General features: G+C 46.2%; 1 protein-coding gene across 6 annotated transcripts in view; it reads right to left on the reverse strand.

Moving 5' to 3' along the window:
* Positions 1-15,048, reverse strand: part of NCKIPSD (NCK interacting protein with SH3 domain) — a 93,832-nt gene that overhangs the window by 12,737 nt on the left and 66,047 nt on the right. For 4 of the 6 annotated variants that reach the window (XM_024104972.3, XM_042849806.2, XM_042849805.2 and 1 more), the window contains 3 exons: positions 10,163-10,333; positions 8,329-8,415; positions 6,135-6,273 (listed from right to left, as the gene is read on the reverse strand). In XM_024104972.3, the coding sequence (XP_023960740.1) occupies positions 6,135-6,273; positions 8,329-8,415; positions 10,163-10,333 (397 nt within the window). The remainder of the gene's footprint in view (positions 1-6,134; positions 6,274-8,328; positions 8,416-10,162; positions 10,334-15,048) is intronic. The other 2 variants (XM_042849803.2, XM_042849807.2) reach the window with 2 other exon arrangements.

Raw genomic sequence — 15,048 nt, forward strand, 5'->3', positions numbered from 1 at the left:
TGCTCAATTTGTAATGAAAGAGGTGCCAGGGCTCAAGCAATTTAAAAAAAAAAAAACGTTCATAACTGACATAGAAGTGCCGGGGCTAGGAACTGCTAGAGGTGCCGGGGCTCAGCCCTGGCACAAATGAAGCACTGGCGAGGATTGTCTCCAATGCTCAAATGAAAAGATTTGACAGTAGAGTTGTGTGTATATTGAACTGCAACAGGGAATGGTCGTGATTACAGAGGAGATTATCCGTCTGTTTTCCTTAGAATTGTTCTGGTTAATTCTGCCTCACTGTGTCTTCTTATAAACCCTTCTAACAGCACATTGAGAGATCTGCAAGCCAGCAGCATCACAGGAAAATGACTGTCCAGGAGCAATAAAAACAAAGCATCTGTCAGAAGACCTGGACAGCAGCCAACGTGCTTGCATCAACCCCAGGGTAAGACTTTTTCATCAAAGGCGTCTGGGATCCATGCAGAGAGCTCGAGCCTCAAGTGTTCCTCTGTAACTAGTCAGGCAGGATCCTGTGGAACTCCTGCAGCCAGCTTTACAATCCCCAGTTGCTTGAGGGTTGGCATGGATTGCTCTGGCCCCTACCAGCCACAAAAGGATTAGATACTCTACAATATATCAGACAATGGAGGAGCTGCTATTCTCAAATTCCTAGGGCCAAAATAAGCTTAAGTCACTTCCCGATTCAAGGTCATTTCATTCACGGTACTGTTTGCAGTTAGTTCTCTGTGACAGGAATCTCAGTGCTTAGCTCCAAAATGGTATGTGGATACTGGTAAAGCCTTACAAATCTATCTGTGTGAGACAGGAAAAAAAACACCCTGCAGGTTGGCCAGGGGCAAGAATACAGGCCCATATTATCACTTCTCACCACTCGCTTTCTTTGTGGCTGGAGCCCTCCTGCTTTATGATGAGCTGCTGTTTAAATCAACTTTCCATTGAAGTGAATGGAACATCAGCACACACAGGGTTTTTTGGCAGCTCAGGCAACACACACGTGATGAGGTGCACCTGGCATGCATAACAAGGCAACACAGGATCCAGACCCGACTTTGTAAAGCTACCCCAGCTAAAAGCAGTCTCTGCTTCCTGCCACCTAAGCCAGGGAACACCTCCTTTAGGCAGATGGGAGCCTTTCCTGATGGGTTTCTCTGATGCCTAAACACTACAGTGCTGCATGGATCAAAAGGCTTATACTGGTAGAATGCAGCTGCAGTTTAAAGACATCAGGTGAAGGTTAGGGAGGGAGGGGATACTGAGAGTGAGTCTCAGAGTCCAAGTCTACTGACTCGGGCTTGCGGAGCTCACACTATGCCACTAAGAACAGCAGTGTAGGCGTTGGGGTTGGAGTTGCAGCTCTGAAGCCCACCCGTTCCCTGAACTTCAGAGCCTGAGCTCCAGCTGGAGCTACAACATCTATACAGTGCTGATGTTTTCAGCACCATCGCGCGAGCCTGAGGCTGCAGCCCCTGCCTCTGGGACTCAGTGACAGAGGGTTTTAAAACACAGTGTAGACATACCCCGGGAAGTTGCAGGGCAGGAGTCCAACAGGAGAAAATGAAAATGTTTCAGTCCCCGCCCCACCTGTATCCACCACTGTGGTGCGTTGTAGTTGTCCAATAGTGAAGACAGATAATGCCGTAGGGAAGCCAGACTCTACCAGAAGAGCTATAGGATGGCCCCATTCTACAAAGAAAGCTGGGTACATGTCAAGCAGGATTACGATGCTCCACTCACATGGAGCTCAGCAAGGATACGCACAAGTCAGCTACTGTCGGAGCTTGACACTTCCATTCTAAGGGAACCAGACTGGATGGCAGCACTGGGAACCACACAGCCCCTGGGAACAGTGACCCCTCTGGCCAGTTAATGAGCAATGCCGAGGGGCTCCAAAGGAAGGGATGGCCAGTCTACCTTAACTGCACAGATGAAGGGCAGAGAGAGGCTGAATGCTGCAGCACTGCCCTACCACTGAGTATAGCACGAAAACATCCGCCTGGAGACAAACTTTATGAATTAGTGATGGATGCAAGAGAAAGTTTATTTTTAGATGGCAGCAAACCAGGAGTAACCTTGAACTGGAGGCAAGCATCCTGCTACAGCAAACAATCGGAGCTCCAGCTCCAAGCATTTCCAAGTCAGACAGAAAGAAATGCAATGTGTCATACTCATTGTTAAGGCTACATTTTAGTCATGGGTATTTTTAGTAAAAGTCATGGACAGGTCACAGACGGTAAACAAAAATTCACGGGCCAGTGATCTGTCCATGACTTTTACTAAAAATACCTACCATGACTAAAACTTGGGCGAGGGAGGGGACAATCCGGGGGCGCCAGTCCGGGGGCGCCACAGGTGCTGGGGGAGGGGTCGAGGTGACCTGGGACACCCTCTGCTGCTGGAGGAGAGGGGGGCTGGGCCATGGCGCGTGGCCTGGGACTCCCGCTGGTACTGGGGGAGAGGCTGTAGCCCGGACCCCCGTGGTACTGAGGGAGGGAGGGCCAGGCCGTGGCTCATGGCCCAGGACCCCCACTGGTACTGGGGACATGGTTGGCGTGGCTCCCTACCCAGCTCCGTGTCCCTGCAGCTCCTGGGCCAGCACCAGCTGCTGCAGAAGTCATGGAAAGTCACAGAATCCATGACTTCAGTGAGAAACTCGTAGCCTTACTCATTGTGTATGGCTGATAAGCCAATGTAATTTAAAGAGAAAGTTTATATGGTATAAGCATAATGAACTAAGCCCTTGCTGTATTAACCCAATATGCACTGTGCTGCTCCTAGCTTAAAGCACTTTTCAATCACTCCCCTTTTGAAATGCATAATGTCAGAGTCTAAGCACAGAGGAGTACAGAGGGCACCGCATTAGGCTCAACCCTAATTTCCCAAGGCCAGAAGGAAGCATTGTGATCATCTTAGTCTGAACTGCTCTATAACACAGGCCAGAGAACGTCACCAAAATAATTCCTAGACCAGATATTTTAGAAAAACCCCAGTCTTAATTTGTCTAGCTTCAACTTCCTGCCACTGGACCATTCAGCCACATCCGTCCTTTCCATTACACAGACTGCTTGGCTGGTATGGGCAAGCTGTGAGTTAGAGACACAGTAAACCTTTGTGACGTTGCACCCCATAACGCTTTATAGAAAAATGCTTATGAGTGTTAATATGACATAGCTGGAATATGTTTTATGCTAATATGCCATGTAACATATCTTTGCAAAAGTTATTATCTACTGAGTGTGTTCATCCTATTTGTATGAATGCATCATTCTTGTATCTGAAACTAGGAATATAAAATACAACTCTGAGGTCCTATTGTAGTTATGCAAAATGTGGGCCATGAATGGTGGTTTGGAATCTCGATGGCTCCCATTTAACAGGACAATTGGTTGTAAATGGGTCTGTTTACTTGTAAGTCTTCCTGTATACATGTGTGCTGGCAAGAGGGTAATGAAGTCTTACAGTGACATGTGAACCTGGGCGTAGTACCATTTCTAGTGTCCATCACCAGAGTATCCAGCTGCTGATCAGGTCAATTAGATCTGCTTAAACTGGCAGGTGCTTGAAGAGTCTGGGAACCACATGGATGGAACTTTTAAAAAACATTTTAAAGTAAACCAATCTTCAAGCCAACCCCACGCCCCGAGCCCCAGATCTCTGGTTACAAAGAGAAGAGAAACGCGTGAAGGGAAAATGGCATAACAGTAAAGGCAGCACAACCTATTACAGATGGGACATGTTCAGCATGGACAAACTATTCTGTTTAAGCAGTATTAGCAGCTGGTTAAGTGCTGAGTTGCCCTTAATTCATTATTTAAATCCTATGGAGGCAGAGGTTTGAAAGTCTGTCTTTTGGATCAGACCAGAGTCTATTTTTGACCTGTATTTACTACAACCTCTTAACGCTCCCTCCTGCATTATAGAAACCTAGCTAAACGGAGCTTTTCCACCAAAATCAACAGGAATAGACAGGGCAGGTTTCTGAAGAGAATATGTACATCAATACATCCATCTGGGAAGGCAGAATCCTTGGCAGCGGTGTAGTTCTAGTGCATGCAGAGTGAGACTACGCTGTATAGTGCATTCAGGAGTGAGGGTGAGAAATAAGTAACCCTTCCGTCCCTGGTTTTAACTGCACACCATTCCCTAGTTCAGCTGTCAGTCCACTGCTCCACACCACAGAGCTAGACAAGTCTAAGCTGCAGACAGACTTTGGAAGCTGCCTGATCCTCTTCCTTCCAGGGAAAGAGGGGGTTCCATTTCATTTGCATAAGGATAAGGACAGACATTCCCGTTATTCCCTCCCAGCTCAGAGGGGTTTTTAGAGTTGCATCTGATGCAAAGGAGGACACAGTCCATTGCTCCATTTCCTCACAGCTCTAATTAACGCTTTCCTTCTCTGGGTTGCATCTGACAGTTCGCACAGGGGAGAGGCAGGCAGACTGTGACAGTGTCCTCACGCCCTGCACTGAGGGTTGCACTGAGCACGGGCATCGTGTAACACAAGGCAAAAGAGAACCGCGCTCAGCTTGGAAAAGTGAACAAGCTCTCAGGGGAGTTTCCAGCTGTAAGGTTTTCTCTAAGAGGCAGCAGCAGCCGCCTATAGGGGCTTGTTAAACAGTTTTCTTTGTGTTTGAGATGGAAGCACCACCCATTCTCTCAATTAAACTGTACATACTGACACATTAGCCTCACATGTCTCCCACCCCCCCTTCCTCCCACCAGCCCCTGGTAAGGAGGGATTGTTTTCAGCTGGCTAGTTTCAGATGGTAGATGAGAAAGTCAGCAGAATAAACCAGCTTTAATGTATTAGGAGCACACCTGGAAGAGTATTGAATCCAGTGCCTTTGGAACAACCTATAGTGAGTGCCCTACACACCAGAGCCAGCCCATTCCTGGATGCTTTCATTTGCAACCAGTTCTCAGATATGCTCAGGCTATATGAGGGATCTGACTTCAGAGGGAGGGAGAGTATGTGTGTTCCCAGGCCAATGGTGTTGATGACCCCAGGGAGGCAGGTTTTCTGTTAATCTTAATGAAGAGTCAGCTTCTGTATCTGTCCTTTACCTGGGACCCAGGCACACAGCCTGCATCCAGAACGTGCTCTGCATGGCCTCACTCATACACTACCTCCCGTAGGCTACCTGCACGCACTGCTCTGAAGGACAGGTTCAAGGTTTAAGGGATAAATTAAAGAAAGGAAGAGTTATACTTAGTAAAGTGAACTGTCATACTGGTGAGATGTGTTGGGTCACATCTCCCCAGGGAAGGAGTAGAACCTCCACTGCTTGCACTGAAAACTTGACTGGACAAGTGGCCAGGAAGTATAGCGTCAGGAACAATCTTGCATTGACTCCTAGTGTTGGTGGAATGATAAATGGGATTTATCCCCATCTTCAGCTTCTCGGAGTCTCGCATGTTTAAACCCCTGGCAGAGTAGCTCCTGACCCTAACGAAGGACCAACGGAAGGAGAGAAGACCTATGAATCTATGACAGGAGCTATGCCTACACACTCTGCACTAACTGGAAGCCTCAATATCACCATCCATTCCAGGCACATTGGTGACACTAATGAGCAACAAGACTAATCGCAAGGAGGGTTATTCCATTTTAGCCAGGACATCTCTCCAGTCGTCAGCAAGGGATGTTCTAGCTGTGGGTGAAAAGGGTGGTGTACAGAGACAAAGCCTGCCTGAAAGAGGCCAGATTTCTTCCTCAAAGATCTGCATGCATCTTCCATTATCACCATGAAACAAACAGAAAGCTGAAAGACTCAAAGCAACACTTGGCAGAAATAAAGAATGAGCTGAAATGATATTAATTTATGGCACTTCCTGCATAACTGTATATTCAACAGCAAGAATGTGTGGTGCTATAATATATAAGGTATTTATTTATTTAGTCCTAAATCAAAGGATTAAAACCAAAGCTAGGTTTTATAAGGTTTAATTAATTTGATACTTATTTTAAAATAAGCATACATGTCTCCCCTAGAATGCTTAGGGCACACTGAACTGGAAGCTCAGGATTGGCTAGAATTCCAAAATGTAAATTCCCCAACAGCATGTAACCTTTCTAATGGAAAGCCATGCCCCTAGGGAGTCACATCTAGGAGCAGTCCATAACTACGGCTCACCTTGCGTATGAGTCTGCATGTCACGAGCCAGCTCCATTGGAAGGACGGAGTTAACGAGAGTGGAGATAATAGCAGCGTCCAAGTTGCACATTGCTCCAAAGCACTTCAGCAGCAGCAGCCGCAATGGCACTCGGTGTTCCTAGAAAGAAAGGAATCCTTCCAATTAGACAAAACCACAATTGAGTACTCGGTTCAAGCAGGGAGCTTGCAAGTCCACACTTACTGTGACAGTGCAGGTGAGTGAGCAGAAGCGCTAGGCAGCCCAATGTTTCAACCCATTGTCAGATATGGCACAGATCTTTCCAGTGTACAAGTTGATCTAGCCCCAATACCAACTTTTAAAAACTGTACAGATTTTTTTAAAACTCATCTTTGTGCTGGAATCAGCTACTAATGCCTGTACTATTGATGCTAACAAAAGATACAGGGCAGCAATAGCTCACACCTGAAATACCGTGCACCTTATCTGCAGTTTGACTGTTGTGACGAGACAGATGAAGAGAGCCTAGAGTGTAAGATCCTATTTTGGCTCCACCGAAACCAGATCTGATTCAATCTGAATGCCTGTGCCTCTTACAGGGATGCAGAGCTTTCATGACCCCGGTAAGGAGGGGGCCGATACAGTGCTCCTAGAAGACCTATAGCTTGCAAACGCCCCCCCTTTACTTCAGGAGTAATCTCAGGGGCTGGTCTTCACTACCCACCAGGATCGGCGGTAGAAAATCGATCTCTCGGGGATCGATTTATCACGTCTCATCGGGATGTGATAATCGATCCCTGAATCGACGCACTTACTCCACCAGTCCAGGTAGGAGTAAGCGCCTTCGACGGGGGAGCCACGGCAGTCGATTTGCCGCCGTCCTCACAGCGGGGTAAGTCGGATCAGATATGTCAAATTCAGCTACGCTATTCCCGTAGCTGAATTTGCGTATCTGAAATCGATTCTCCCTCCTCCTCCCCCCCCGTAGTGTAGACGTAGCCATAGTGAAGTGCCGAGTGTGGAACTGAAAAGGAGTTTTAGCACCTCAAGATCTATCAGGATCTATTAAAATCTAAACCAATTTTGCAGCATCTCTGATAATTAATGAAAAGGACCTTGAAGGGCTGCTATAAAGTTGTCAGGTTTCATGCTGAGAGAATGGGTTTTTAATCAGAAGGCTTTGAGTGCACAAAGCAGAAATTCCATCATCGAGTCTCTTCTGCTTGATCCTGAAGCCCACCCTCTCCCTGACAGGAGCCCCGAGGCTAAGCTTCACTTGATATCACTCCAAACACCAGCCGACAAACTGGTTAGAGAGATCAAAAGAAACCCAGAAGAACAGAGAGAGGAATCCTGGCACCAAGTGTCACAGGTACTAAAGTCCAATGGGTAACTGTACCACTTTCCATATGGTCATTCGTCCTGTGAAATCACGTTCACAGAGCACACCATGGAGAGCAAGAATGCACTGGGAAAGCCAGCAGCCTGGGCTGTGTACTCCTGACTGGGCTTCCCAGTTCTCCCAAACATGTTGCGGCCTCTTCCATAGCCAAGCTCTGGGTTTATACAGAGCAATGTTTTATTAAAAGCTGACTGCACTGTTTGCTGTGCTGTGGCTGGGGACTAAGGAAGAATCTTCTATCCATGTCTAAGGGCTACCACAGTGAGCCTTAGGAAGCGAATGGGCAGAGAAATATTTCTATAGGCATGGAAGGCAAACTCCCCACTTCTTCCTCTGAACATCAATTTCCTTCCTCAGTCCCAGGGCGGCTCCTCACAACCCACTTTCCTAATCAGAGCTGTTAATTGATGCATGTACATCAGTAAAGAGAGGAGAAGCCACAGCCTGTCGGCTTTCCCAAGGCATTCTCGGAAATCCTTCCTCTAGACTGCTGCTTCTGTTCCTTTGTGAAGCTAAAAAGAAAGCAGCAATCTTTACCTTTCCGACCGCTTACAGGTACAGTACTAGATACTGCTCCTGAAACTAGACTCAAGTCCGACCTCCTCATCGTCCATGTAAGCTCTGCACAACCCACAAGTCTAATACATAGTTACCTAAGTGTGCAAGAAGGATTTTCTGAAACTCAGTCTAGTTCAGGAAGCAAACTGTCCAAACAGGGAAAAGTTTTACATACATTCATGTTGTTAACCCTTCTCCTTTGAGTCTACAGGGAAACCTCCATTAGAAGATAGGAAGAATGCAACACCTCTTACCATCTGATAATATGCCACAAGGGACAGGACTGATTCAAACTCATTCTTTTTGCACATTTTCTTGCAAACGTCAGGATCTGCATCTGTCTGGAAACACAATCGAACAAGTGAGATTGTTGGCATACTGGAGAAGCCAAAGGGTCTCTATCTGGAACACAGAGAGGCCCCAAGTCAGGCTGGCCTTTCAGCAGGATAAAGAACTGGTCCCATCCCACCAGCTCCTCCATCCCCAGGACTTCAGTCTCCACAGCCCAACCACCCTACAAAGAAATTAGGAGGGAAGCACAAAGACACTGCCTGGGGAAACAGCTGCCCTAGAGATTCCATATCAAAGTGAACTCCTGGAACTGCCTTAGTGCCGTGCAGAGTCTCTCCCTGCGTGTCTTACATGCTGAAAGCATCTGAAAAAGGTGAACCAAGAAGGGTTTTGAAAATATTGCAAAATATTGCAGTCGCACCCAGAAGCCCCAGTCAGTGCTGGGCTTGTTATGTGAAACACACACACACGATGCTTGCAATCTATAATCTGTAAACATTTTGGTTACGGTTGCATTGTCTTCCTCACACTTGGCAGATCTCACCCTGCAGAGTTAGTGGGGGGAGAGGGAGGAGAAACAGAGGAAGCTGGATTAAGCCCATCTGATGAGCTGTATGTTTTAGGGGTGGTCTTCACTTAAAAATTAGATCAACCTAGCTACGTTGCTCAGGGCTGTGAAAATCTTCATGCCCTAAGTGCTGACCTAGCCCCCACTGTGGATGCAGCTAGGGGTCGACAGAAGAATTCTTCTGTCAACCTAGCTACTGTCTCTTGGAGAGATGGATTGATGGCAGCAACAGAAAAACCCCTTCTGTTGACACAGCAAGCATCTACACTAAGGCACAGCTGTAGCTCCAGAGCGGTGCTGCTTTATCGTCCGCAGTGTAGATGTGCCCTTGGAGAAGCAGCTGAAGCTCATGTGTTCAGAAGGAATTAAGAGTTAGGACCTTCTACACTGGCCTTCACAGAGTGTTGGAAACAGTGTTTTTAAACAGTCCCAGTAACACTTTTCACAGTTTAAAGACCAGCATGGGCAGGACCAGGCAGTGTTAGCACGTTGTTAGGGCTTAGGCTAGAACACTGATATTGTTTGACCTGTGCATGCTGGCCAGCCAAACCATGAAACAAGATTCCAGTGGAACAGTGTTCAACTGAGTTTGCAGTGTCTGGGGAGGAGGTTTTTGGTGGCTATTTATTCACTTTTTAAAGACGGGTGAATAAGAACTTAGCACTGTAAAACATGGATGGATGATAATTTTGTAAGGTGGATTTAACCATGGTTCCTAAGCACGACAGACCCCAGGCAGCCACAGCCTTATTCAAAAGCTTGCAACTTAAGTCCCAGGCTGCATTACAGTATATATACATACATATGGCAGGGCTTGTTTAACACTCGTTATTAATAAATGGCAACATAATCCCTTGAACAGCTGTCTGATGATTTCACTAAGGGCTTGTCTACAGGGTGAGTTAAAGTGGTGCAAGCCAGGATGTGACTCTGCAATGCCCCAGCTTGCTCCACCTTAACTCACTGTGTGGACACTGCTATAGAGCAGCAAAAGTCCCACAGTGCACCTCAGCATACTGTGCTTTCAAGTCACACTCCAGGACTCTTACTGCACTGGAGCAGTGACCAAACAGCGAGTTACTCTGCAGCAAGCTGGTGCACGGTCAAGTCTCGCTTGGCTTGCCAAACACTAACTCCCCACACGGACAAGCCCTAAGGAAAGAATATTGAGAGAGGAAATCTACAAGGGGATCTCAGCTTCACTAAACCTACTTAAGAAAGCAACCCACCAGGATACGGAGCAGCTCTTCCAAATAGCAGCAGATGACATTTTCATCCTCATAGAGTGCCCAGCTGCGCTGCTGGGCATCATCTTTGTGCCTGGCCAGATCTGCAAAGATCACCTCAAGCCGCTGCTCATCATGGCAGATCTGCCCTGAAGGCAGCCCAGAACTCAGATTCTGCAAGAAGACAGAAAAGAAATACCAGTGATAGGGGTCCTGATAGATAGCAGTTTTTTGGAGAGTAATTGTTTCCATGGGTATCCTTTACCTCAGTCCTGAGAGGTCACTTCATTCAAATAATAACTGGCAGCAGGTGGACAGTGAGTTACACACACACACACACACACACACACACACACACACACACACACACACACACCTCTGCTACTTCAGCTTCCAAACACTGTTTTCTGCTTCTCTCCCCCTTCCATTCTTGCAAAGATAATGAAATTACTGAATCAGTGAAAGGAGGCTCCAGGACCGGTGCAGAGTCAGAAATCATCTTTACATCTCCAAAACCTTGACCACAATGCTGAAGAGGCAGTTTTGTTTTCAGAGGGTATGAAAATCATGCTTAGTTCTCATCAGAGGTTCCAGTGCAGAAACATAAGGCTGGACACCGGAGCAGCTGGTTGTCTCAGTTGGATCAATGAGAAGTCTAACAGCTGATCAGCTCCAGAAAACATTCCTACAGCCATGGGAATTTATACCTGGGGGTTGCAAGGACCAGATAAGTGTAGTTTAGTTCATAAAAATCCTTCCCTCGCTGTTAACAGGAAATGGGAGTGCCACGTGGCTGCAAAAGAGCATGTTTTGTCAATGCTTTGGAAGGACACTACTGAGTGGAGAGGTTTATCTATTTTCCATCAGAGGAAAAATAATCTACAACTAGCTTCTACAGTAACTCCTCGCTTAACGTTGTAGTTATGTTCCTGAAAAATGTGACTAAGTGAAATGATGTTAAGCGAATCCAATTTCCCCATAAGAATTAATGTAAATGGGGGGTGGGGGGGAAGAGGTTAGGTTCCAGGGAAATTTTTTTTACCAGACAAAAGACTAATACACACACACACACACACTATATATATTACACACACAGTATAAGTTTTAAACAAACAATTTAATACTGTACACAGTAATGATGATTGTGAAGCTTGGTTGAGGTGGTGAAGTTAGAGGGTGGAAGAGGGTGGGATATTTCCTGGCGGATGCCTTACTGCTAAATGATGAACTAGCACTCGGCTGAGCCCTGAAGGATTAACACATTGTTGTTAATGTAGCCTCACACTCTACAAGGTAGCACAAATGGAGGGAGGGGAGACAGCATGGCAGACAGAGAGAGAGAGAGAGTGTGTGTGTGTGTGTGTGAGAATATGAGTGAGAGAGATGTGCATTGCCCCTTTAAGTACGCTGACCCCACTCTAAGTACATTGCCTTTTTAAGTAGATCAGCAAGTTGAGACAGCAGCTGCTGCTAACAGGCTCCCTCCATCCTGAGTCCTGTCGTGTCCCCCCTGCTCTATGGAGATGGGTTGGGGGGCAGGAGGACACCCTGACATTAACCCCCCTCTTCACTCCCCCCACACAGCAAGCAGGAGGCTCCCGGGAGCAGCTCCAAGGCAGAGGGCAGGAGCAGCACATGGCAGTGGGAGGAGAGACACAGCTGAACTGCCAGCAATTGATAGCCTGCTGGGCGGCTGCCGCGTAGAGAACTTAGGGGAACGGAGAGCTGATGGGGGCCTGCCGGTCCACTCTGGTTCCAAACCCCCACCAACTAGCTCCAACGGGCTGCTCTTTCTGCAAGCAGTGGACAAAGCAGGCAGCTGCCAAACAACGTTATAAGGGAGCATTGCACAACTTTAAATGAGCACGTTCTCTGATTGATCAGCAATGCAACAACGAAACAACGTTAACTGGGATGACTTTAAGTGAGGCCTTACTGTACTTGTTTTGACCACCACAATCTGTCAATTTCAAAATAGTTAAGGGAAAAAACCAACAAGCCACCACACTGGTGGCACCACCCTAAGTGTCAGCTTACTTTCCATTTTCACTTTCCTAACATGCGGCAGAGTAATACTACTACTTGCCTTCCCATCTGAGCAGCTCAACACATTTTACAAATATTAGTTTAACTTCACAACACCCACTTGGGTTGCATTATTCTCAGTGTACAAATCCAACGCCATAACAATAAGACCACCTTCCTCCTAGATGCAGGTACCAAGCACATGAGATGTCTAAGCACTTGGGTGGGCAGCCTCTGAACTGAACAGGATAAATGCAGACTGCCAGGCCAAGAGCAGTAAGAGAAACTGCTCTGGCACTGGATGTGTACCACACGACAGCCTGGGTTACTGGAGCCAGGTCAATCATCAGAGTGGATACTTCTACAAGACACAGTTTTGTCCCACAAAACTGAAAGTTCAGCCAGCAGCTCTTTGGATGTGATCCCAGCAATACAGTCCATTTTTCTCACACTCAGAACTGGCAGATTTTCATTTCACCTGCCAGTTGTGTCAATAATTAATAACAGATTAGTTCATATTAGTACGGCACTTTGAAGATGTTAAAGCACAGTAAGTGTTAAGTATTAGGATTGCTGCCTTCTGGATTAACCTGTGCAGGAATCAATTCCTCTCAATTTGCTTAGGCTCTGCTTTTCTTTATATAGCCAAGTGAGATGACAGGGCACCGTAGATTTAGGAGTTTGTATGTAGTCACAAAGATCAGTAAATCTTCCTTCAGCACAGATCTTTTTCTCAGATTATTAACATGTCTGGTAGCATTTACCATGTGAAAAATACTGTGTGCGCGCGCACACACACACACACACACACACACACACACACACACACACACACACACACACTGAATCCTTGCCCTGAAGAGTTTACATGCTTGAGACAAAACAGATGGAAGGTAGGGGAAAGACTAACAACTAAAGAGAAAGGTGGCCAGGTGACAGCCAGCCATATCCCGATAGAATTTTATAGGCCAGTTTTTTCTATAAATGAAAGTTTACCCTACATCTTAGCTATAAACTAACTATTTTTTTGTGGCTATCATGGTAAAGGAGTGCCATAGGAAGGGTCTGAATGAGGAGAGAGTATTGTCTTTGAAGATTAATTCAGGAAGAAGATTCTATGATAAAGGGGCAGCATTGAAGGTACTGAGATGTCAGAAAAGTGGAGAATGGGGACAGGTTGGGAGGGTACAACACCACAAGAGGTAAGTATAGACTATCAGAAGGGGAAAAATTATTCAGGGCCTCGAAGGCAAGAACAAGAAGCTTGAACTTGATGAAATGGAAGGAGGAAGCCAGAAGAGGTTCAAAGATGGGAGTGACCTGGTCAGATTCATGGGCCATGTTGATGAGAAAAAGGAACAAAAGGAAGTGGTTCACGAGGGAGTAACAAATATTGCACTTCTCTGTGCAATGAGAAAAGAGATTCCCCCCACCACCCTCCGCCCCGTCATCACTACTTAAATTTGGGAACAATTTATTTTTCACTACACGTATGATACAACGTGCCGGGCCTTGGACTCAAGAGAGACAGGTGAGGCGAAAAACTGAATCTAGTCACCACTTCGTTTTTGCCCCTTATGCAGCACCTCAGACAGTAAAACCTTTGAGTGGTAACTCACATTAGAAACCAGAGCAGCTCAAGTTCATATTAGAGGAGAGAGCAGAAATCTTTTTTTTAATAAAGCACAAATGCAGCCCAGTTCATCTCAAAGCATGCACTGGTAGCTGCCATAAGCACTTTGAAATGTCAAAGAACAAGCTATTGCCAATGCAGCTGAAACCCAGTAACCCTGAACTGAAAATTTAAGTGCAATGTTTAAGCTGTTTTATTAGAGAGACACTTGTTCGTAATTTGCTTAGTGGCATTTGAGGTGTGAACTAATTAGGACCTTTTTTTTCCACTACATAATTGAAGCACTGAATCAAAGTGTTCTTGTCTCTGTTAATTACACAATCTTTGTCAGGCTGAGATAATGAAGGAGGGAACGTGTTGGTTTAACTATCACAATCCACTACATACTCTTGAGAAAGGCATCTTGGGACACTGTGGAGGGACGGAGGAGTGGCCAGCTACATTACCAGCAGGCTGGTGTGAGACAGAGGGTGACTTTCAGAAACACAAAGCACAAGCTGATTACAGTCACCATGCTAAACAGTGATTTAAATCACAGAATCAGAAGGTAGATGGAAGACACCTACTTGGTCACATCCTTCCCTTTGCCTGTGCAGGTTTGTTTCTTGCAGCACAAGCTCAGGTGCTTTGGCTAGCCCATTTTCAAGTGTCTCAAGTGATGGAACTTCATTGGGAGACTATTCTACATCCAAGGGCCAGCCCCTGTGAGGGGGTTAACTGTGGCCAGTATATCTTAGTACGTGTCCAGAAATATGCAGGTCTGCTCTTAATAGAGTTCACAGTCGGGATGCCTTTTTAGATCGTCTACTTGTTTTGATGATTAACCCAAGCTCTTCTTAGCCTCTCAACACTCAAATCTCTGCCTTTATAATCCCCCCTCCATAGGCTTTCCAATTCCAATGAATGTAAATCTGCTAATGGACATGAATGAGATCAATCTCCTAACAAAGTGCTCCAGTCTGACTAGTAGAACCATACCGTGTGCTGTCTTAATGGAATCTCAGCCCCATTCTCATCTCCCCCAGCCTCAGCAATGAGGTTAGGTCTCTGCTTATTAAGCAGTTTGGCAGCTATTACAGCCCTGCGGACACTCCACGAGGTCATTTCCAGGAATCAGACTGTTACTTGGGAAGGCAGCGGACACCTTCAGTGAGTGGCTGTAACTGTTTTCATAATGAAATTTGCTTTGCATTTGTTTGTTGTTCTTAACAAAACAGCTGGTCCCCTCCAA

This window comes from Chrysemys picta, chromosome 7 (assembly GCF_011386835.1).
Source record: "Chrysemys picta bellii isolate R12L10 chromosome 7, ASM1138683v2, whole genome shotgun sequence".
Lineage (NCBI taxonomy): Eukaryota > Metazoa > Chordata > Testudines > Emydidae > Chrysemys > Chrysemys picta.